General features: G+C 36.5%; 2 protein-coding genes across 7 annotated transcripts in view; one reads left to right on the top strand and one right to left on the bottom strand.

The window, feature by feature from the left end:
• The window catches only part of LOC127977209 (homeobox protein aristaless-like 4), a 539,817-nt gene that overhangs the window by 294,283 nt on the left and 220,031 nt on the right, over nt 1–25,503 (top strand). The gene's annotated exons all lie outside the window — the stretch shown is intronic.
• Nucleotides 1–25,503, bottom strand: part of LOC127977202 (pleckstrin homology domain-containing family A member 7) — a 94,925-nt gene that overhangs the window by 43,609 nt on the left and 25,813 nt on the right. For all 5 annotated transcript variants that reach the window (XM_052581924.1, XM_052581925.1, XM_052581926.1 and 2 more), the window contains one exon: nt 5,648–5,731. In XM_052581924.1, the coding sequence (XP_052437884.1) occupies nt 5,648–5,731 (84 nt within the window). The remainder of the gene's footprint in view (nt 1–5,647; nt 5,732–25,503) is intronic.

Raw genomic sequence — 25,503 nt, 5'->3', positions numbered from 1 at the left:
TACATCACTGTGTGGGGAGATTTGCATAACACAGCCCAAAAACAGGGCCTGTGTACTATCCCAAGCCAAATTAGCCCTCTCCATGTCTTTAAGAATATGTTAGATATGGCTGGGGTCACCAGAGTCTGAACAGCTTGTCAATATAAGATTTGACTGTTTTCTAACACTGTATTATTGCTTAGAAGAGTAATAGCATTCTATATGTTTGTTGTAAAAATACTGCAAAATAAGTTCTGTCTCCAAAGTCTGTTCACCAAAGAGTTAAACCAAAGTTTTAAAACTGATTCAGAATTATAGTTAAATAAAGGTTTTGAAAGAGTTGTTTTGAACTTCTTCCAGAACAGTCTGTCCTCATACTCTGCATATTGTATAGTAGTTTGGTTATTATATGATCCCTACAGCACATATTAGATCTTTCCAGCATGTGCCTGGTCTGCTTACATACATTAAGAGCCAATGACACATTACCTGCGGTTCTCAGAAAGCCTCAAGCACCCACACAGCTGTTAATGAGATGCATCCATTAGGACATGGCAGCCTCCCTCTCACAGACAGGCGCTAAGAGCGGCCCAGTCTTTGTAATATACACACTAATATGAGCTGCTTTTAGAGAGATCCAGGTTAGATAAGAGTGGTGGGCAGCTGTTAAAACAATGTTCTAATGGCAGATCCTTCTCTGACTAGAGTTGTTGGATTGTGTAACGTTATTATGAGGTTCCCTAACATAACCTGAAAGATATTGCTGCATCTCTAAACAGCATTTAATGTCAGACCAAAATTTAAGTTTGTCTTTGATAAGGAATACAACTGAATGAATATCTTGATAAAGAGCATAATTAAAAGTGCCCTGTGTACATGTTTGAGAAAATAGACAGCTGTAATATGTTACAAGTTGACAGCACCAAGAGGGAATCTGAGTGAGTGAGACTACTGACAAATGCCAGTAGAGACATGTGATACTTAAGTCAGCTGTATCCTTCCAGCGTTGCATCTACCAACATATAGATCATCAACATGATGTATCATAACTGTATGATGGTACTGATTAAAGGGGGGTTGAAATGCTATTTCATGCATACTGAGTTTTTTACACTGTTAAAGAGTTGGATTCCCATGCTAAACATGGACAAAGTTTAAAAAATTAAGTTGTACATTTGAAGGAGTATTTCTGTTCCAAAAATACCTCTTCCGGTTTGTCACAAGTTTCGGAAAGTTTTTTTCGAGTATGGCTCTGTGTGACGTTAGATGGAGCGGAATTTCCCTATATGGGTCCTGAGGGCACTTCTCCCGGAAGAGCGCGCGCTCCCGTATAGCAGAGCACTGAGAGCACAACAGACTTCACTGATCAGAGCGAGAGACCAAAATGTCACAAAAGAAGTGTGTTTTTGGTTGCCAGGGCAAGACAACAGAAAAAAAAAAGAAAAAAAAAACAGCATTAAGGGACCAGTGGATGGAGTTTATTTTTACAGAGCATCAACGGAGTTGTGCAAGTGTTTTTGTTTGTTCCCTGCATTTCGAAGATGCTTGTTCTACAAACAAGGCCCAGTTTGACGCCGGATTTGCATATTGTTTATTTCTTAAGGATAATGCAGTCCCTGTCAGGATCCTGCCCTGACAGTCTTGTCTGTACTGTCTTTGTTCAATGTGTCTTTGTTTATTTTGTGCCTGAGCACATGGTTGTGTCTCTTGTGTCTACCACGTGCTCCTCTTGTCCCACCTCCTTGTTTTACCTGGTCACGCCCTCTTGTTTAGTCCCCATTAGTCAGAGTGTTGTCACCTGTTTCTCATGTCTCTGTATGCTTTTATTGTGATCATTTCCCTCATGTGTTGCCGGTTCGTTTTGTGTGTGAGTTAGTGTCTGCTTAGCGTGCTAGCTGTTCTATACTAATAGAGTTTTTCCCCTTCCCATCTCGTCACTGTTTATTCTAGTCTAGTTTAAGTGTTTCTTTTTGTTTGGATCTCACTTTAATTTGACTTGGGTTTGACTTGTTCTTTGAAGTATTTATTTTCCCCTTTGAGTTATTCTCTTGGTTAGTCTTTCCCGTTATTTCTAGAACTTTATTTTGTATTTGTTTCTCTACCCTTTTAGTTTACTTTGGTTAGTTAGCTTTGGTTATTTCCCTAGTCATCTTGTTTCTAGGTCATAGCTCCCCGGTCTGATTTTTGCCCTTGTATTTTTATTATTATTATTATTATTATTATTATTATCGTTGTTGTTCTCATGTTGTCTTAAGTCTTGTCTAGTGTTTTGTGAGTTCTGTCTGTTCCTGTCTTGCCTGCTGCCTTCTCCCTGGCTACTGGGTCTCCCCGCCTGGAGGTCTGATGTGTGTGGCTTTACCTCTATAGTCAAGTGCCCTTGGTTCCTGGTGTTGTGGTCTGGTCCCTTGCACCGCCTCCTTAACAGTCCTGCACTCGGTTATCACCCAGAGCCCCCCTCGGCGGTCATCCCCCCCCCATCTGCCTGCTCCACTGTCTACCCATCTACCCAATCCTACTGTCTGGACTGTTGAAGCCACTCCCTCCTGTCGTGCTTTGTCTTGTTGTCAATAAACGTTCCTTGTTCACTCTGCATCTGGGTCCTCTCCCTCAGTAACCCTGACAGTCCCAACGAAAAAGGGTCATGATCGTGTGTTGGAACCGCATGCGGTGAGTAAAACGGCTTCAAATATCTCTGTGTTGTTAACTTAGCTATTGGCACGTAAGCACATCAAGTAAACAACATGCGATGTTGTCATCAAACTGCACTTTCCACATGTACACCTTAAAAAAAAAAAAAAAAAAGACGACATAAAGTGGAACTTAGTCATTTTCCAAAACCACCAAGCAAAAATATACAGTTTCAATACATACTACATAGAGATGTCCTGCTGTAGTCGTTGCTGCTGCTGCTCTTGTTAAATTTCAGCCTCTGGATCTGATTCTGGATCATAAATATACGGCTGAATCTGACTGTTAGCCATGGTTTGTTTTGGATGATGTTTTTTTCCCGATGCTCTCAGCGCAAAAGCCTACTCATGCTCCTGATTCTTTAGCTCCGCCCACACGTCACGCCTCCAGCCGCTCGTGTTTTTCCGGGAAAAAAACGGTACAGACTATCTTTCGCTTATAAATATAATAAAACTAAAGACTTTTTGGAGTTATGAAGGATGCAGTACTACTCTATAGGTACTCAAGATTAACAGGATATTGAGTGAAAACGAGCATTTCACCCCCCCCCCTTTAAATGCTTGAAAAGTTTTTTGTTTAAGCTCACCAAGCCTGCATTTATTTGATTTGAAATATAGGTAAAACAATAATATTGTAAAATGTAACTACTATTGAATTTTCAGGAGCCATTACATTTTTCACATTCTATGCTGATTTGATGTCTAAGAAATATTTAGCAATGTTGATAATAGTTATGCTGATTAATGAAAAATGTGATAAGTTTTGAGAATTATTTGATCAATACAAAGTTAAAAAGAACATTTGAAATGTAATTTTTTGTGACTGTAAAAATCCGTACTGTCATGTTTGATTAGTTTAATGCATCCTTGACCCTGACCTCAAAAATTTAAAGCTGCGGTAGGTAACTTTTGACGCTCTAGCGGTTAATAAACAGAACTGCTTGCGTCTTGCAGAAGAAAATCGTAGCCGGAACTACTTCTCTCTGTTTATGTCTATGAAGAATCACAAAGGTACTGGGTTACTCCGCCGTGGTACACCCGAAGCAATCTAAAATAGTCAGAATATAAACACTTATTATAGGTGTACCCTAGTGATTCAGGACAAGCTAAAAACACGGTTTGGAAAATGTACATGGTGTACTCGCTTATTATATACATTTTTCTTTATTTTGAACACAAACAATGTTACGGACCGCAGCTCTGATTGGTTGTTTCTTACCGGGAGCGGATGACTTTCTGCAAATGGCAATAGGGAGGACCACTGGGAGGAGCCAGAGGAGCTTGATTTTTTTTCACAGATTATCTGTCTCATATTCTACTGTCAGGACATAATGACAGGTTTAACAAATATGTAAAAAATATATTTTTACAAAAGTTACCTACTGCAGCTTTAAATGGTAGCACAGAATATCAAAATAGTAATTATTCCTAGTTAACTACCAGTGTTGGGGAAAGTAACCACCAAGTGGTGCACCATCGGCTTCCCCCTGCTGTCTGTGCTATCCTGCTGCTCATGACCTGGGGAATTAGTGCTGATCTTGCACCAAGGTGCACAGATGTGATGAGTCCCTCGTTACTTCCACTTAGACCGGTGAGTGGGTGTGGTTGGAAGGCTCGTCAACGGAATTGTGTACACCTGTTCCTTCCCTATATAGTTTCAGCTCTGTTTGGTGTGGAGGGTTATCATTTGGACAGACCATAAGAACCTAGAGTACATCCGCACTGCTAAAAGACTAAATTCTTGACAGGCTCGTTGGGCACTGTTTTTTGGTTGTTTCAGATTTAACATCTCCTACTGCACAGGGTCCAAGAACAGTAAGCCAGATGCTCTTTCACAGATCTTTCAGGCTGAGGCTAGATCCACCCTCCCGGTGACTATTCTGGCACCCAAACAGGTAGTAGCGGCAGTCACCTGGGGGGTGACTCATTCCTCCTCCTGCTTATACATGGTGTCTGCGGATCTATTCAGGCAGACTTGTCCGCTGAGCTCGTCTGGAACTCACTTGCACATACTTTATGTTTGTATATTGACACCTTTACTTTTTTGTAGTCTCTGCCTAATATTAATAAACGTTTTCTCTCATCCTCTGCATTTGAGTCCACTGTTTAATCGGCCGTGACAAGACTTTTAAAGGTAGTGCATTACAATATTACATTACTCTCTAAAAAAGTAACTTATTGCATTACTTAGTTACTTTTTATGGAAAGTAATGTTATGTGACTTTTGCATTACTTTTTCTCATCTGTGCTGAGCTTGCTTTTTTCTTTTTAACATAAAACATATTTTTGGCAAATGGCCCTTCAGACCAAAATTAATAAGCCTCCATCTGTACAGTAGAGCAGTGGTCCCCAACCCCCGGGCCGTGGACCGGTACCGGTCCGTGTGTCATTTGGTACCGGGCCGCACAAGAAGGAATAAATAATTTACATTAAAGCTGCAGTTGGTAACTTTTGGCGCTCGCGTCTGGCAGAAGAACATTGTAGCCGGAGCTACTTCTCTCTGTTTACATCTATTGCGAGTCACGCAGGTACTGTGCTACTCTGCAGCGTTGCCGACCCCAACCAGACTAAAATAGTCTGAATATAAACATGTATGTACAAAATAAGTGCATTTTACAAATTGATTCATTTAAATGTAAGTTTTGTAGGTATAGTAGTTATTAAGGCCACTTAATATAAAGTGGAACCGATTTATTATTTATAACCATTATAGGGTTATATTTAATCCTTATACACAGTTTTGAGAGAAAATGCTGCTGGAATTATTTCGTTCCCATATGCAATTCATTAATGCTTAATAAAAGCCCTTATTGACATGGAGCATGAGGTATGTAGCCTGATCTTTTTAGCATATTAAGTCTAATTATTTCATCTTTGTTATTAGAAAACAAAATCAAGGACTAGGCTGCTGCTGTAGTTTGAGACAACATAAATATAACCAAACAAGAAATGACCTTGAAATGTCGAAAGACAATACTTACTGGTCCTGAAGTCTGAAATCAGTATTCTCAGCAGAGATCTGGCCTGTCACTGGATGTATGAATGTAGTCGTCCTCTGGTTATGGCTACAAATAAGAAAAAAACAAAGCGCATTAGCATGGTGATTATTATGCTTCCCTGCAGCAAAAACGCATATCACCCTCTAAACATCGGCACAATCAACACCTTAGACTTGTCCATCACAAAACAAATCACACAAACCAATAACAATCACTTGTTTGACTCTTTAATCATGTTGTTTACACTGTAACCTGTGATTAATGCAAACATATATACAGTATATAACCTAATGTCATCCATAATAATACAAACAGTAAGAGAGAAAGATATAACCAGAAAAGATTTATACTCTAAGTGTAACATAGTCTGAGGTTTGGCAACATGTCAACATGACATTTATGTTCACTGTGCCTATTTTAGGAAACTGCATCAACATCAGGAGTGGTCTGTTACATTTAAGAGGGAGATGACGCTGTGCACCATATCAACGAGGCATTGTTTCTACAATGTATTAAACCGCTTCATGAAATGATAAACAGGAGACTAAATAACTGTGCTTGCATACAGTATGTAATCAAAGTTACGCAACAATCTATGTCTGAGCTGATAAAAAGCACCTTTCAAATCTTCAGATTGTTGAAGGAATATGTTGTTTAGAAGAGGAACACAAAAGTAGTCTGATAAGAAATCTGATGGTTATATAATTATAGTTAGCTCACTTTACATGTATTTGGTAATCAAAAAACCTTACATTGTGTCCACACCAGACGCTAGTTGTGTGACGCGACACAAAAACAAATAGAACCCATAATGACCAGTGATTCTGTTTACAATGGGTGGCTTGTTGAGTCACAGACAGAAAAATAAAGTTTTATTTCTGACATACTTGATGTAGTTGCGCTTCTTCCGACAACAGGACAAATGGATTCAGAACATTAGGTGTAGATAGCCTCAATCTGCTGCCACGTGGTACACACACACACACACACACAAAAAACTTAATTCTACCCCACACCTATAAATAACAACTACCTTACAGACTATTAGTAAGCAGCAAATTAAGTTTATTGATGCAAAAGTCATAGTTAATAGTTAGTTAATCGTGAGAATTGGGCCTTAAAATAAAGTGTGACCATATTTAAATATAGAAACAATATAGTTTATTGCAAAATATGCATACAGGTATATATTGAAGCACTTTGAGAGCATAGGAAGCTGACTCGATTACATCAGTTGCAGCTCTTTATGGTAGTGGGTGGAAGTGTTTTGACACAGTTTGATTGTTTTGAATCCCGATGGGTGGAGATCAGCATTTTTAATAATGCATATGGTGGCTTCAACAAAAGCATATACCATTTATTAATAACTTTGTTACATATAGCTCTTTAAAGGTTTCAAAACAAATTCCCCTATGAAGAACATTAATGGAATTTTTATTTCTGGAACCCAAATGTTTCTTAGTATACATGGTCTTTTAGCTGACTCAATGTGATATACAGTAATAGTGTGAAGGAGCACTATGATGTAATAAAGAGCCAAGAAAAATGCAGCCTTGGAGACTGTAGTAGTATTTAACCATAGCACAGGAAGCCGAGAGATAAAGTATGTGGTATCAGACATGACTCCACCACCATCTACTCCCACACGCTACATCCTGAACGCTTGGCAGGCAAGCTACGCAGAAGAGTCATAGAAGAGCTCTAAAATTATTTATAATAAATAAAATCACATTTAAAGTAGAAGATATAAAAATGTAGTTTTTTGGCATTATAAAAATGGGTGTTGCCCCCCCTCCAAATACAAGCTATTTTTTTAAATGGATAAAAACTTACCTCAAAGCTTAAATCTATCTGAACAGGAATGTTTTGAAATCATGAGGCATCATTTCAACAGCAGATCACACTGGTGTGCATCTAGAGTGTAAACATGTAAACTCAACGTGCTTTTACACTTCCACTGAGGCAGAGAGAGGTAGAGGCGAGGTCGGAGCACATTGTTTCCTTTCCAGTCGCTCATATATATTTAAAGAGCATAATTCACTGCATGGCGATGCCACACAGGTTGCAGCAACTATATAAGCTTTACGGTCGTTTGTAATGGAGCTCTGTACAATTCTGGCTGACAGCCTGTGGTAAGTAAAGGATTTGTGTGCACAAACATGGTGTGCATCCTTGACAGGAGCCCCCAGGATCTCTATAATCGGCACACCTGTTTAGACTCATGTGATCATGTAGAAATACTCACTATGTCTTGATGCAAAGCCACATTAGAAGTCTCACCTTATCTTATATATTAAATGTAAATGTAATATATATATATATATATGACCCTGGATCACAAAACAGCCATAAGGGTAATAAATTGTATTTATATATGATATATAATTCTATTTATATATATATTGCTACAAATATACCCATGCTACTTATGTTTTTCGGTCCAGGTTCACATATATGCTGTGTATTTTCTTCCATGCTGGTATTTAAATAAATATTTTCTAGGCTGGTTCATTATTGTGCTATAATCTATTTCAGACAAACACGTCTCATAAATGGAAGCAGAAAAAACGAAATAAACTAGTTTACTGTTGTAGCATGCGAGTCCTTGAGAATAAGCTTCAATGTGAACCAGAACATTTGCTGCAATTCAGTATTTCGTAGTCAGTCTGTAGATTTCCTTTCGTAACTAGTCTTGACACCTGTTTTTTAATACGTCACTGCCACACTTGATGTTACTTTTCAATTTGCGTCAAGACTCTGAATCACGATGACTGGGAGTTGGATCAAGTGGTCATAACTGTCTTCCGCTGACGAGACCCTCAAGCAAACTTGGCACAAAACAAGCTAAACCGCATGTGAAAGACAAGAAGGACTATAAATACAAATGCATTAATTTATCTGAGGATGCAAGGCTATATCCAGCTAAGAAGTGCACGTCAGATGACTGCGTAAATGTGAAACAAATAGTTTAAGGCACCAAACTCTCAAATGAACAGACAACTCGCCCAAAGTGAAGTATTTGTACATATATTGCTTGGCACTAGCCAGCTGGCATGTTTTATAGCTGCAAAATGAATTGCCTTGAACCATTATTTGTTCACTGGGCGTGTTAATGTGGTGTCTATTTAAAAATGTTCAGATGAGCTGTGTTTAAACACCAGAAGCAGGTTGAAAAGCATTTTAAATGGCTCTCTCATAGAAACAAGGTCATTCCTATTCATATCACACAATACGAGGGAGAGAGATGAAATTTACAGAGAGCTCAGATACAAATTTCATCTTCTGACATTTAATGCAGGTCCCCTGATTACAATGAATCACCACATAATCAGTTAGAAATCCCACACACTGACCCAGAGTCAGCGTGCAAATTATGCTATATAGTGCATCCAAAAATGTTTCATATGACAGCCATTTAATATAATGTTACCCGCCGTGCAATGATTTATTGAGTAGTTTCATTATTGCATTCAACTAACATTATTAGGTTTCCGTCACATTAAAAGCTTTGTTAAACAAACTCACATTTCTCAGAAGCACATTAACAGTAAATCAGTTGAAATAAAAATTTCACTGAAGAAAGCCTGAACTTCACACCCTGCAAACCACCTTAAGAAAACATGTTAGTGCAGATTGTTTACAAGTAAGCTAAAACCATACTTAAGTGACCCCATTACTTCACTGAGAGCTTTTTCACAGTGGTGAACCTGACCTAGTCTCCACTTACAGTACAATCAATAAGCATCCCTCTGATGCTATATACAGTGTTGCAGAACTGCAGCAGGCTTTTGTTTACCTGACTCTTCACAGCTTAGGCGTCAGTGCTCCGTCTCTTTAGAGTGTCTAGCTGTCTCGTATGGTTTGGGGAGGGTAAAATGGCAGCAGTGTAATGGTGTCTTGTGTCAGTGTCAAGGCACTGAGTGATGACCCTTGAAAAGAGCCGCTAGATCTGGCAAACACTGGGAAGCAATGACCCTTCTGCATGTTTTATTAGTCATACACTAATACCATTCAAAAGTTCGGGGTAAGATTTTAAAATGTTTTTGAAAAACTCTCATGCTCACCAAGGTTGCATTTATTGAAATCAAAATAATTTTTTTATTCTTTGATGAATGAACATTTATTTAAAACTTTTTTTTTTTGTGGAAAATTATAACTGTCTTTACTGTCACTTTTGGTCAATTTATTGCATCCTTGTAAAAAAAAAAAAAAAAAAAACTTTATTAAATTTATTACTTTATTAAAAAAAAAAACACTTTAGAAAAGAGACCTGTTCTCACTATTTACTAGTTGCTTATTAGCATGCATATGACTAGCATATTGACTATTTATTAGTAGTTACATGGTACATATTAACAATTTTATACAACAATTTCTTCTCATCTGTGTCAGTCTTAGCAGTGCATTCATGAGTGAGTTGTGTTGCAGTTTTGGAACAACATGAGGGTGAGTATTAATGACAACATTTTTGGATACACTATCCCTTTAACAACTACCTTACTATTAATCAGCAATAATTAGGAGATCATTGGGGCAAAGGTTGTAGTTAATAGTTAGTTAACAGTAAGAGCTGGACCTTAAAATAAAGTGTGACCAAAAACACCTGCTGACCCAAAACTTCTGCACAATAGTATAGTATATATAGTTTTCTACAGAATACAACAATTTCATACTAACTGAGCTTTAATGATAAGAATTTCTGTCAAGCAGAGAGTGTAAAATAGTAAGAAAAAAAATGACAATATGAAACAGTTATAAATGTCAAATTTGTCAGATGTATTAAAAACATTTATTGTTATTGTCTTTATTTCTGGGAATTTTGTTGAAATGTTGCAACTAGAAAAACAGCCTTATGTTTCAGTCCATTTATTCCAGACAGCCTTGTTCATCTGACAACTTCAATGCCTCTAACAACATAATGACAAGCATTGCCACATAAAAAAACAGTGACTAATCCAACACATGCATTTGCATGTTGACTGCTCAATGTCAATGTTTGGCAATGGTTTGCAGTGCTGTGATGGCTTGCTCTCAGTGTTTAGATTTCCTAAAGTACCCGACCACCACTGTATTCAAATGTGGCACAACAGTGGTCAGTGCAACAGCAATTCGTTGACATACACATAAATATACATATGGAAAAAATCATTCATCGGTTTTATGTATGAGGTCACTGGCTGTACTGCAACCACTGAATGAAAATGTGCAGTTAGCACCAAAATGAATTCTCTGTGTCATGAATCCTGTCTGTGGTCTTCCGTCTGCTCGCCCCCGGAGGTAGCCTTCCTTTAATGTTGACTCTCACGCTACACAAACTGTTACATGTCATCTCCCATGCTCCTCTTCACCGATTATACTCTCATCTGCACCTTGCCTTTGTGTGTTTACCCATGTCTTAGATCTTTGCCTGCCTTTTGGATTACCCTCTTGCTCTGCCCTGTTTGGATATTGCTTGCACCTCGCTTAGACTACTGTCATCTTGGATTATCCGTTTGCTTCACCCTTTGGATATTGTTAGCCGCCGATCGATCACACCTGTTTTCGAATACCCTCTGTCCTGCCTGGATTATGCCTGTTTGCTATTGTTTGACCCCTTGCCTGTTTTAACCACGTTTATAATTAAAGCTTTCCATATGGATCTGCTCGCCTCTCATCTCGTTCCACCCATAACACTCTATTCTAGTGGTATTTGGACCTGCTGAATGCATTTTTGCAGATGTAAGCTCAGCATTTAACTTCAAAACCAGTTGAATTTCTAACAACCTGACAATTTTTTTTTTTTAAACTAAGTCAAAAAAATAGTTTGTATACAGAATCAGATGGACAGTAAATACTAACAAAAGCAGCAAAAAGTACCTGCAAATTGACTAGGGATTTGTGAGATTTGTGTCATTGGTACATAAAATACATTAATGTTGTACATAAGACTTTGCCTCTTGAGACTTGCCTGCACTTTAAGAAGAATGGAACGTGGACCCTAATGAAAATGTAGCTAAAAATATCTAGCTTGCAGGAGAAGAATTAAAGTATGCCAAGTTATGCCATCTCTCGTAATAGGAGCTGAGAGCCACATCACTCCTACATATTATTTGCTTTCACAGTATTTACCAGAAAATGATTTGTACACATTTGTTTTTTTATGGGAAAATGTCTGTTAAGAAATGTAATGTCAAGCTAACAACTGTAGCGTACTTTGTCTTTTTGTCTACACTGTTCATCATAAGCATAAACCATTCAGTGCCAGCTGTTGCATACCAACTGTTTTATCCCTCAAGAGCAAATTCCCGCTAACAGATTACTCATTAAATCTGTCATTGGAAAGGTAGTTTTTGGTAATATTGTCAGCACTGTGTATGTAGTAATGGGCGAGTGGGAAGAGGCTCTATGAAATGGGATGCCACATTTAGTATCATAATTCTACAACTGTCTCAGACACAGACAGACTACAGATAGCAAGTCATTTACTGAAATTGAGTTTCTACTCAGGGAAAGGACACAGAAGAGCTACTTAAGGAGCATTGGTAAGGCAGGAGGATTGTGAGTGCAACTCAAGTCTATAACATTACGTCTGGATGGGCAATGTAGCTAAAAAATGTCTTGATATTTTTTTCAAATTGTAATGAAAATTCAATATACACTATATGGACAATGGTACAACACCTCTTAAAGGGTTAGTTCACCCCAAAAAAAATTTAAATTCAGTAATTAACCCTCTGGAGTCTAAGGGTATTTTTGGGGCCTTGAGAAGTTTTGTCATGCCCTGACATTTGTGCTTTTTTCAGTTTCTTATAAATATCTAAATGGGTAAAGTCTAATATCACTGTAATCAGCACAAACTGGGCTATAATAATATGTGAAACCCATGCATGTACATGATTGTATTTTTGAGAAAAAAAATGTTATGCATGGTTAGTGAAAAACTAAAAATGTTAAATCACTTGAATAAGGGAATAAAACACATACATAAAATTGGTTGCCGGAAAAGTTGAGAACTGGAGCTTGTAGCCTAGAATTTTTCTTTCTGAATGATGTGAAAATCATCTTGTTTACTCACTCACAGAAAACAATATATTGATTTAAATTTTCTAAAACACTTTTTGTTGGTAAAAGTCATATGCGAGTAGGCGTCAACTATCATGAATATCATTGTGATTTACACCTGAGAAGACAAAGGCCTGCATAATGAGCTGCATAATGAGCCTCTCATTCAACTGTGCCACTCTGAGGGAGGACTTACAAGAAAGAATGTGAGAACAAAATAAAAGTATATAATTTTATGTTTGTAGTTTATTAAGAATATATTTAATTATCCCACAACATAATTTAATATCCACTTGGGGGAGCAGTTAAACAGTTTATTAGGAACAATCAAAGCTGACTTTCAAATTTTTTGGCATCCTTTCTCTAGTCACACAATCCTTCAGAAATCCTTTTAACAATCTTATTTTCTACCAAATAAACCCCATTTATTATCATCATCATTATTATTATTATTATTATTATTAATGTTGAAAAGAGCTGATAATATTTTTCAGGTTTTTTTAGGGGGAATAAATCGAAAGAACTGCATTGTTTTTACATTTGTTAGAGTTATCTCTATTTGTCACATTTATATTATTTACATCAAGCTTTTGAATGGTATAGTATTGTATATTGTTATTGAAACTTCATAATGTTTCACTTGATTATACATTTAGTCAGGAATTATAGTTTGGAAAAAGTATTTGGAAAAAGTCTAACTAGTAAAATGTTTACAGGTTATGTGAAAACTAGTACAAATAAATAAAGAGAGACTTACTCTGTTTATGATCTCTGCTGAATAAAGTGCTTCATTCTTTTTTCTGAGGAAATCCATTTCTCAAATCCTCAACCATATCACATCTTTTTGGGGTGAATTATGTCTTAGTCCTCTCATCGCGAAGCAAACAGTAAAATAAAATAAAAACTTGAAGAATAGTCTGGCTGCTTTTTCTTCTGTGTGGGCGTATTCAAGCCGCGCGCTTCAGTTTGAATCTGAATAGCGTGTTCAGCGCGGGGGCGTGGTCACATTAAATATAATGAGCGGAGATATGAAAAACAGACATTGCGTTGTTTTCATATGGATTACTTTATCTCAGAATATTTGTTTTCGGCAGCACTTGTTTAGTTTAAAAGTAGACATTCCAGGCTTTCTATAGATATCTCTCTCATGTCTCTTCGTTGAATATTCACGGAGTTACAGTTCATTTTAATGAAATGTTTGTACATGACGATCAGCGGAGACAAAGACTGTAGACAGCGCACCTTGTTTGTTATCTTTATTTTATAAGTGCACAAAGGTTTTTTGTTATTATGTCTGTATCCAAAAAAAACTAGACCCTTTACAGATTCGATTGATGTATTGCTCTTATCTGTACGATTAAAACTGAGAGTGTAATTTAAGTTCTTTTCGGGGTTATCAGGTGAAAATGACTCAAAACGCATATATGCGTTAATCGACTCGAAAGGGTTAATTACTCATGTCATTCCAAACCTTTAAGACCTCCATTCATCTTCAGAACACAAATTAAGTTATTTTTGCTGAAATCCGAGAGCTTTCTGACCCTCTTCAGTATAGACGACAACGCAACTGACACGTTCAAGGCCCAGAAAGTAAGAAAGTTAATGTGGCATCAGTGGTTCAACCATAATTTTATATATTTTAATACTTTCTGTGCACAAAGAAAACAAAAATAGCAATTTTATTCAACAATTTCTAATCTTCCCTGTCCCTGTCATACTATTGGGAAGTGGATGTGTTTACTGCAACAACACGGAAGACCTGGTAAAGTTACAGAGCACAATCACTGAGTGCCAAGGCATACGGTATGTGAAAGTCACCAACATTACTGATTCCATAGCTACCACTGGCATTAATATGTGCAGCTGGAGGTTCACTGAATGGGTTTCCCTTGCAGAGCAGCTACAATGCCATGCGTCAGATGGAGTGGTGTGAAGCAAATCACCACTGGACTCTGGAGCAGAGGAAACTGGTTTTGTTAAGTGATGAAGCACTTCTCTTATTGGCAGTCTGATGTGCGAGTCTGAGCTTGACGGATGGAATAATATAAAAAGGTGATAATCCCCCCCCCCCCCCATGAAAAAGGCATGATCTCTTTTTTTTTTTTTGTAGTAATAATAGATTTAAGCGAACAATAGACTTTAAAATGATAAGAGGTGCTATATGTAAGATTTTGACACCACTAAAGCATAAAAATACCATAATATGTTTTTAAAAAAATATATGCTAAACTAACATACTTGTTTATCTGAAAAACAATGCTACAGTCAGTTATTCTCCTTTGAAAATGTGTGTTCCGGGCCAGAATGCCAGTATTTGTTTTGGTTTGTGAAACCCGCCCACTGCCAGTTTCCCCAACAGTATTTCAGCGCCCCAGGTTGCCAGTTGGTGGAAAACACAGCATACAGTATTTACTTTCATTCATTGTCAAGTGTGCTCGTTTCTGTTTGTGTCATCATTATGGCAACCTGCATGTGCATCAAATCTGAGGAAGAGGGGCCAGGTGAAAAAAACCCTCTCAAATATTTTGAATTACGACTGCAATAATTAGTTCAACCAATTGGTGTCAATCCTACATAGAGTGCCTTTAAAGGGGTCATTGGAAGCGACTTGAACTTTGACAAGTTGTTTGAACTGAAATGTGTGTTGGCAGTGTGTGTACCTACACAACCACCCTATAATGATAAAAATCCATCCAGTGTTTTTTTTTTTTTTAATCTCGTTAAATCATTTCCCCTTTCTCAAATTGAGCTGATCTCAGATGCCTGTCTGTGTGACATCACACAGACCTAGAGCCCTCCTACAATTGTTGATTGACACTAGCATTTTACCTCATACACGCCCTGAATTAGCTGTATTCAGTCCACCATTGTTTTGACGCCGGAGCACTTGTAGACAAGATTGTCTCCTAAGCAACTGAGGTGTTCAGTCGTCATTTACTCCCGACATCTGAGCCACTGAAGACGCAATGGATTATGTTTGTTTTTGGGAATGCACCACCGATTTACCTAAATGAGTTAAGCAAATAATTCATGATCCAGTCTCACCTACAGAAGAAGTGAGTACAAGGTTCTTTTATGAATCTTTGCCAATTGCCTTACCTAATAACTTACTATGTAGCTCCGCGGCTAAAGTAAACAAAAAAGTAAAGTAAACTTAAGTTTTTCAACGCACGCCTCGTCAACCCACAGAAGAGAGGGACGGGGTGAGCAGAGCTCATTAGCATTTAAAGCAACACGGGCTAAAATGGCTTGGTAAAAACTAAGCTGATTTTGACAGGGTAAGGGGCCGTTCACATATCGTGCCTAAAAACGTGTGGAAAACACTAGGCGCGCAGTTTTCTCCTTCTTTCCAAAGCACTCGGGCAGTTGCGCCCCCTGAGGCGTCTGCCTTTGCTAAGCAACCATGACGTGATCTCTCCATGAAGACGCGGAAATTTCAGCAAAGGATAAATGGATTTGCAGCTCTAAAAATCGCTTGTATTAGCTCTGCTACTAAATTTATTACAAAATGTCAATCCATATGCAATTATGGTCAGCTGTTCCTTCATCTTGGCTGAGCTTTCAACGTTGTTACGGGAAAGGATGAAGCTGATTGGTTAGTTCTTGTCACATGACCCGCAGCATTCTGAAATGTTGAGATGTTTTTAACTCGATGCGGTGCGGACGCGCCTGGAAAAAACTAGTGCGTCGTACCGTGTGCGCGCTGCGACCGCGTCGCTTCCATTATGAGCGCGCATACCGCGCGCCTACATTGGAAATAACGAAAATGAGCGCGCAAAAGACGCGATATGTGAACGGCTCCTTAGAAGGGTGTTGTTTTACACTACCATTGAGAAATTTTAACCAATGTAATAGATTTTACATTAATCATATCAGCTTGTGGAAAATGGGCAGCCGATGACCCCTTTAAAATATATATAGCAATAAAGAAATAAAAATTGGTTCAAATAAAATATGATTCCTTGCTTTTGATATGGTTTTTATTGAACAATAGAGGTAAAATACATAATGATCAACTATCTAATCATACATGTACATTAAGTAATTATTGTATCGAATGCCTGCAGAGGGCACCAATGGCCTGACGATTGTTTTTACACTTTACAGCATGATCTATTCCTTGTTTAATATTGACTAAACAACATTCAAATGTCCACTTAATCTTTATCATTTGGCCAATTCTTTTATGACAGAAATGCTAGAGACACTGTCATTTCTTGAACAAGAACATGTTGACATCAAAACATGCAAACTCAGTGCAAGGATTTGAACATTATAAGTCTCAATGTACAATTATCATATTTAGAAAGATAATAATGTGTTGGCATAGTTTTGTAAATTTACCTAAAAAATCTGATAGAATGGTGCACAATGTTTCCAGATAAACATTATAAGCAACTTTATATGGAGTTTGAGATGGTCCAGGCATGCAAAGGATAACTGAATGAGTTAAGCATATAAATAAATTGCATATTAAACCTACAGAGCATGTATTTATTTAATGTAATCACAGTCTTTGTAAATTCACAATAGCACTACGCTTTATGATGATTTTAAAGGTTTCAATATTTCTTAATATTTTCTGCAGTCTAAAAAACAATCTAAAATGTTTTTCATGGATTCTTGTCCATGGAATGTGTCTCTTCCAATATTTTGCCAGTTAACTGACATAGACAAGATGCAATCAAGGATTTTTTTTTTTATAATGGAGTACTCTGAATCATGACAGCCCTTAATCAATCATCTAGACCCCGTACTGCTTTTACTAAAACAACATACATAACATTATAAATCATATTTAGCTAAATGTACCTATATAACCATACAAAATTATACAAAAACTGCAATCTTTCAAAAAAAAAAAAAAAAAAAAAAAAGATGCAGTATGTTTTTAACAACTAAGTGAGTTCTTTGAAGAACAAAGAAACACACACAGAAGAAGTGGCAGGTCTATTAGTTTGCATTTCAACTCCAAGACTTAATAAACCCCGCACATAATTATATTTGCCAATCCAAAAACTTTGCAATGTAGTTAGTAGCATGGAAAATGTATCTTTTATTTAAATTGTTCATGGGCTATATAGAAAGGGAACCAAGAACATTCCCATAATCACTGATGCTGTCACTCAAGTGTAGTGTGCTTTCGCAAAAACTTTCATTGTAATTAAAGTTGCTGTTTACAATGCAAAATAAACCTCTTATTTACATTGTTTCAACACTTTGATTATAATGAAAGGGTTTGTGATGATGTAGAACTCCGAATCCACTCAATACGACTAAAAACACAGAAGTTTCACTGACTGACTAACTTACAGACTACTGATTGGCCATTGCGTACTTGTGTTCAACAGACATGTCTGTGATTGTCTACAATGACATGTCTGTGATTGTCTACAATGTTTCACACTGCAAAGCACATAATCACAATATTCACAGTACTCTCTAATTTAACATCGTAAGCATAATTAACATGCTAATATTCAATGTATCACCCAGCTCTTATTGCGTCCAGGCCTAGATTTGTACAGTCCCACTTAAATGTGGCTAAATTCAAAATGATGGCAGTCATTAGCGTGTGTAGGCGGCTAACACTTTCTCAAATCCCAAAATATTTATCACACAGTCAATTGCACTAAAGATGACATGGAAAAGCCACTTCAACCGTGCCAATGACCTCTCTGAGAGGTATGAGATTGTAAAGGTCGCCACCTGTCTTTGAAGACAGATAAAGAGCAATCTGTTCAGTTTCTGAAAGAGACAAGTCTTTGACAACACATCATGAATATGAGGACAATCTGAGTGGGTATATGGCACAAAGTTACAGTATATCTTGACTGGTCAACCCAAGACACTTATCTCAGTTAATGTCTACTTTACATCCTGCCATTTGATAGAGAGGCATCAGCCGCTGACACGAAATGAGCTCATTCATGGTAAATATAGATGGCAATTTGACATAGTTCATCATGCAGCTCGGAGATTTTTTGCTGCATGCAATGAGGCTTGGAAGGCTGCTTATCTCCGAAATCGATTGCGACAGTCAGAGAGGCAGGACACTGGAGAGAGAAAAATGCAAGAGTGATCAAAAAGAAGATCAGTCAGGCAGGATAAACAGCACTGGAATAAGAAGTCACTTTCACATGCTGTTACTTATGACCTTCTGCTTTAATAATGTGGTCTCATTTAACAAGAAGGTATAAGATCAGCTACTTATAAGCCAAAATGAAAGAAACTTTTTATCAAATACAATGAAACATATGTGAAAAATATTCATATCCAATAATACAAAAATGAATATTTTTTTTATAATAGGTTATATATTTATATTAATTACTTTACGTCACAGTAACAATTTCTTCATTTTCAAGAGTTAAACCCTTTTTTGGCAGGAAGGGAGACCAAAAAACACAGCTGGTACTAGTGTATCAATTCTCCGCAAAAGGGTTTGGAAACGGTTTCACTACGCATACAAAAATCAATTTATGACAATACTAATGGATATGTATCATCTTAAACTTGAAGCCAACTTATTTTGAATCAGGTGAGTGAAATCCTGGTCTCCTTCGATCAAAAGCAATCGAAAAAAGCAGATCTTTAAAAGTCCTCCCACTTATATAAACCGGATTCATTGAATTATTTCTCCTTTGTAAGATTTCAGCACATGATATTGAATAGAGAGTAAAATAAGGCTCATGTGGATGAACCAAAGTTCAAAAGGTCTCTTCAATAAAGTCTCTAACCTTTCTGTTAAGCAAAACAATGTCTCTTCATGTCTATGATGTCAAAAGTAATTCACAAGCCTCCTTCATCTCAGAACATCAGCAGGATAGAAACAGCAATAAATTCAATAGCTCAGACGTCTGGAGAAATTAGATTAACCAACAAGTCCTCTCATGCATCAACAGTGAACAAAGTGAACCTTGAAAGTTAGAGAACGATCTGAGACATACAGACGGTATAAATAAATTAATCACTTCAACAATGCAACAAATTCTCAATTTTTATCATTAATATACAGTAATGCCCTGATGTCACTTTGTGTTAACAAGTTAACTAACAAAAAATGACAAGAAAACGAGACCATTTATATTGATACAAATGGAGTATAGGTGCAAAGATGGGTAAAATAAATGTTGTCATATTTCTAGTGTGGTAAATGGGAATATCCCTTTCTCTATCTTTGACTCTAATCGCAATCACATTTCGGTGAACCTGACAAGTCATGGGAACGTTAAACTAAGACCGAAGAGCGGTTGAGTGTAAACAGAACTGCTCTGATGACCCAGTATTCAAATGACATGTAAAGCAAATTTAACTCCAGTGTCACCCAACTGGAAAAACTGGAAGGACATGCTGGTAAACAGAATAAAAAAAGATGTTAGTTCTCTTCTGAAACAATGTTTCAACTGTTGTCAATATTGGTTAATCTAAACAAACTCTTATATTTAGTATAACATATAATTTAGTAAACATATAAAATTATCAGATGAAAGAACTCAAAGATACGGAAGTTCTAAGCGGCCATGCATTATAATTTTTTTCCTTTTTGTTTTCTCGTTATCTTGACATAACGAAAGTCGTTTTCTCGTTATAACGACTAATTTTTCTCGTTATCTCGATATAACGAAAGTTTGTTTTCTCGTTATAACGTCATGACAGTTTTGCTGTTGCTATAGTAACGCAACTTTGACAGGCATCTGATGGACAGCCATGCAGGCGCTCTTACTGTAGCCTATATTTCAGCAAATTTACCTTCGCCTAGGTAATAACGTCTACAATACTGTATATAAATAAAGGCTGATCAATCACTGTTGAGAAAAACGAACTTCGTTATGTCGAGATAACGAGAAAATTAAGTCGTTATAACGAGAAAACAACAAGAAAAAATATTATAATGCATGGCCGCTTAGAACTTCCGTACAAAGATCATATAACTGTCTACAGTTTCTGGGCCAATTAATTTAAGCCAAACTCTATTCCAGAATCTCATTCTCAGTAATCCATCATCATTTAAAAATACTGAAATATCTTTCTTGATAGTATATTGCCAATATCAATCATAATAATGAATGTGACATCTTCAGAATGAGAAAATAAACAAGATTTCATATTTTCAGAAAATTAGAAAATGTGCCACTTGCAGAGACATAACTACTGGATTCTTTTTGCCCATAAGATATTAAACTAAATTTTGTTTGCCCAAATATGTCCATTATTCATTGTCAATAGCATAGAAATATATGAAACACAGGTCAGTCACAGCTTTCTATTGGTCAGTGTAGATTATTCACATGATCACTTGAACCCTATGAAAAATCTATTTTGGGAAATCTTTTGCCCTCTAGTGAAATTCACGATTGCATAGACACCCATCGATTTTGACCATAAAATTCACAAAACAAAGTGAATGTGACCGGAAAAACAAAAAAACAGGCAGACAGGGAAAGAGATCCGTCAAGGACAAAAGATGATTCTTCCAATGTGTAGCCTGAGAGCAAGCATATGCAAAACAGTGTTTGAAACCTATTAGCATTTATCTCAGAAAAAAAACAAAAAAAACCTTGGCACTTGTGGATGCAGTTTTGTTAAACCCTGATAAGGAGCCCAGAAGGCGTGAAAGGGGTAAAAAACAAAAAAAACATACCACATGTAATTGAGGAGCTTTAAATCTGTTCATATTCCTCTGTGCTTTACTGATGCTGTTGCGCTGCATAAAACTGATACTTGATGTCTGAAGTAAAAGCAGAGGCGGAGGTCCACTGAGGCCAGAGGAAACATGGATCTCAGTTTAAAATAGTCTCCTGCTGCCCGAGGCCCAGCTGTGTGGCCGTTCCTCTCTGTGAGAGATGTAGTTCTGTCATTGTGGAGGATGTAAGAAGAATAAAGAGTGCTGCTGTCGTGTTCTACAGAAGGTAAAATGAGGCAGGAAACAGGTAATATGGCTCTTTGATCCATGCCTTTTCCCTCTGACCATTTGTTCTGCTAAAATCTATTGTTCCCTCTTGATTCAATCTGCTGCCTGTATGAGTCACTGCACTCATGCCCACACACACACACACACATAAAGACATGCACAGAAAGAGAGACATACACACACACAGAGAGAGAGGAAGGGCAGATTATGTTCAACCAATGGTGTGTGGTATTGTAAAATCCCTGGTCATTGAGTGTTTGTGTTTACATGATGAGTCATGCAGACCTGACTCTAGGTTTAACTCGCCTAGATTTAGCTTCCTCAAATAGCTTAAAATTCAGGCTGGTTTGAGAATGAAGGTCACAGGTTAAACAAAAGATAAACCCAGTAAATCAAGTAAGGTTGGGTGATTTAAATATTTATATTCTTATATATAAATTTATTAAATTATCTATAAAATTATAATCTTGATAATTTTCAGGTTTTTAATGCTATAGTACAGAATATTATAAAAATACTACATGATCTGAGGAAGCATCATAAGTAAAAAAAAAAAAAAAAATCATTTTAAATAAAAGAACACAACAAAAAAATATATTTAATAAGTTTTACATTTATATATAAGATATTTACACTACTGTTAAAATGTTTAGGGTCAGTAAGATTTCTTTTTAATGTCTTTTGAAAGATGCTTATATTTTATCCAAAAAAAAAAAAAGTTAAAATGTGAAATATTGTGAAACATTAGCCATTCAGTCTCTATAATGTCACATGATCCTTCTGAAATCATTCTAATATGTGCAAAATAAATATTTCTTATTATTATCAATGTTGAAACCGGTGTGATGCTTAATGTTGCTTAATGATGCTCATATAATATGCGGTAATACATTTATTTTTTCAGGTTTGTTTAACTAACAAAGTTCAAGCATTTATCTTAACAAAATTATAAATGTATTTACTGTCACTTTTGATTTGTTTCACAAACCCTTGATGAACAAACGTCTCAAAATATTCATTTCCAAAATTATTATAATTGTTTTTTACTGAATCTAAACTATTGAATGGTACTATATATTTTATATATCTAAAATGTAAATTTTACATTTATTACAATAGGCCAACAGTTTCTGAGTAATAACAAATTATCAAATCTAAATTATGAAGTCAAAATTGAAAAGAACAGCTTGACATATTAAACATTTATATCAGTAGTAAAGCCCAGCCTCCTGTTGGCTAAGACATAAATGAGCGTTAAAACAAGTTGCAAAGATTTTAGTTATGTAATCGTTTCTGCAATATGATGTAAATAATGAAATTATACAAACTCTTTACTGATCAGAGAATAAATTGCTATGATTATTTTATTTTTATTAAACTACAGGCTTTGAAATATCATATTATTCTCATTAATACAAGCAAGCAATGTTTTGGTCCATGTGGGACAGGTTTTCCCAATCCAGTACCCACCTGCTCCCTCAAGTTTCATTTCATCAACAGAATTGTATTTCTGTTCCACCCGACTTGCACATCGAATGGTTTTAATAATATTAGGCCTCGTTCCAGCAATTTGTGAATCTGTTTAAAATTGGATTTTTTTTAAATCTGTTTAAAAGAAACTGATTTGAAGAAACATATCAGACTTGCCAATTCTACAAGGAACCTAGAAATGTGCTACACAGATTAATTCTTAAAAAATCAAATAAAAATAACAGACAAAAACTTAATTATACTGTCTGCCCACAACTTTTCCTCACACCACAACAAATGTAATTCAGACCTCTAGTGCCATTTCCACAGCAAACCTCAAGAAAATACCATGGTGGTTCACAGAAACGGTATTTTTTGCAAGTCTCCAACAGCGACATTATTCTCAAACATTTACTGGAATTTTCACCACCCACCATGACATCTGAAATTATTCAAGACATTTACGACAAGCTCTCCCCCTCCATTTCTCTTGGTCTTCACGAAAGCCCCATTCCCCTTCAAAGTCTGTTTCATATTTTCTCTTGAGCATTATATTTTTATTTAGGTAATTTAAGTAGGAGTCCCATCAATGTTGTTGTATATGGCAATATTAAATCAGCCCCTGAACCCGAACACCTGGTGCTGATCCACACTTCTCACACACACACACACACTTCTCACACCAATGTTATTTTTAGACCTCTCTCAACCTACAAAGACAGATGATGCTCGTTTCATTATTCGGCACAGCTCAATTCACATCAGTGTCAATCTTTGCAGGCCTTCAGATTCATTTAAATGGGAATTGAACTGCTGCTGGCCTTGACTCTTACAATGCCATTTACATTCTGTGATTTCACACAACGCTAGGAGAGATTATAATGGATCTCTCAATTAAAGATTAAAACGTTCCTCGGCTGCAATAAAAGGGGTTTATAAATGGCTAGCATAAATTAATATTTAAGGTCTGATGCACATACAGTACACACACTGACAGTCGGGGCATGTTAGCGAGATCTATGCTGCAGCCTGGGTCCCTTGTTGAAAAGCGACATTTAAATGTCAGTTGAGCTGTTGAGACTAAGGCGTGAGATATTTAGCAAATGAGGTGGCATTTATTTCAGTACAAATATTTAAACATCCCTAAAGAAAGATCGGTTTACAAAATGTACTACCATTCAAAGGTTTGTGGCCGGTATCATGTTGTTCGACTTCTCATTCAGAGCCATTTTCAGTTCAAAGCGTATCTATTGGAGTCTCTCAAATGCAAGGCTGCTTCCTACGAAGGCCGCACACATTTAAATTCACGAAAATAAACTGAAAGAAAACGAGTCGATACTGAAATCATCTGAATTTTAGGATGCAGCTTTCTGTTTGAGAAGCACATAATATATACATATAGCTAAAAGTGATAATTACGAGAGTTGGGAGATAAAAGATTATTTTAATTTGTATATTTTTATTACCACTAGCCTCCCTCATGCTCACTAAAAGTGATTAGAAGTCTGATTAGTTTCCTGATTCAGATATATAGTTTTAAATGAACCAGTAAAAAAAAAAAAAAGAAGAAGATTCAGAGGTTATTTTACGAACTGGTTTGTCCACAATTTTGAATGCTGCACCACAGAACAGATCATGACGTCATCGAGGGTCTTGACCTCATTACCATCTAAAATACTATTTTTTAATACATTTCTATCAGCCAATGATAATTAAAAAAGAAAACGTCACGAACTGGGCTATGACTAATTTCACAGGAGTATCGTACATTTATTATTATTATTATTATTTTTTTTTTTTTTATATATTCACATCTATTTATTAGGGGTGACCCCGAATAGTCGATGATTCAATGCTTCGATTCGAGGAGCCTGATTTGACTACCAATCTCACAGTCGAATATCCGTGGGTTGTTACTGATTATGCCATTCTGACTATATATAAGTTAATATGCAGCCTATTATGATAAAGCCGTGAATAAGAAATCTGAAAAGAAAGAAGCTTCAAATTAATATTTTAAAGTGTGTGAATAAATCCAACCACCCCTATAGATTTATGTTTCACTTTCCATCATCCGTGACCGACACAGGAGCATCTTGGCGGAAGGGATTTAAAACTTTATCAAGACTCAGACTGACACAGGCAGAGACTGGATTTTTTCGATCATGTAAGGTACAAGTGATTTCAAAATATTTCAGCCGGTGTATATATATCGTGGACATACTATATGGGCATATTAGTGGACATATTAGTCCTAATATTAAAATTATGTTGTATAAATGTAGCGTATTCTACATTAAATTATGAGTTTAATCCCATTGATTCAAAACTTGCTATCAAATGTTCACTCTACTGGTCATCTTCAGTGAGCGCAACTCTAAAGAGAAATGCAGAACATTAATAACTACTGTCA

Source organism: Carassius gibelio, chromosome B18, assembly GCF_023724105.1.
Source record: "Carassius gibelio isolate Cgi1373 ecotype wild population from Czech Republic chromosome B18, carGib1.2-hapl.c, whole genome shotgun sequence".
Lineage (NCBI taxonomy): Eukaryota > Metazoa > Chordata > Actinopteri > Cypriniformes > Cyprinidae > Carassius > Carassius gibelio.
Note: the sequence above shows the minus strand (reverse complement) of the source record. Positions and strands in the feature narration are given on the sequence as shown.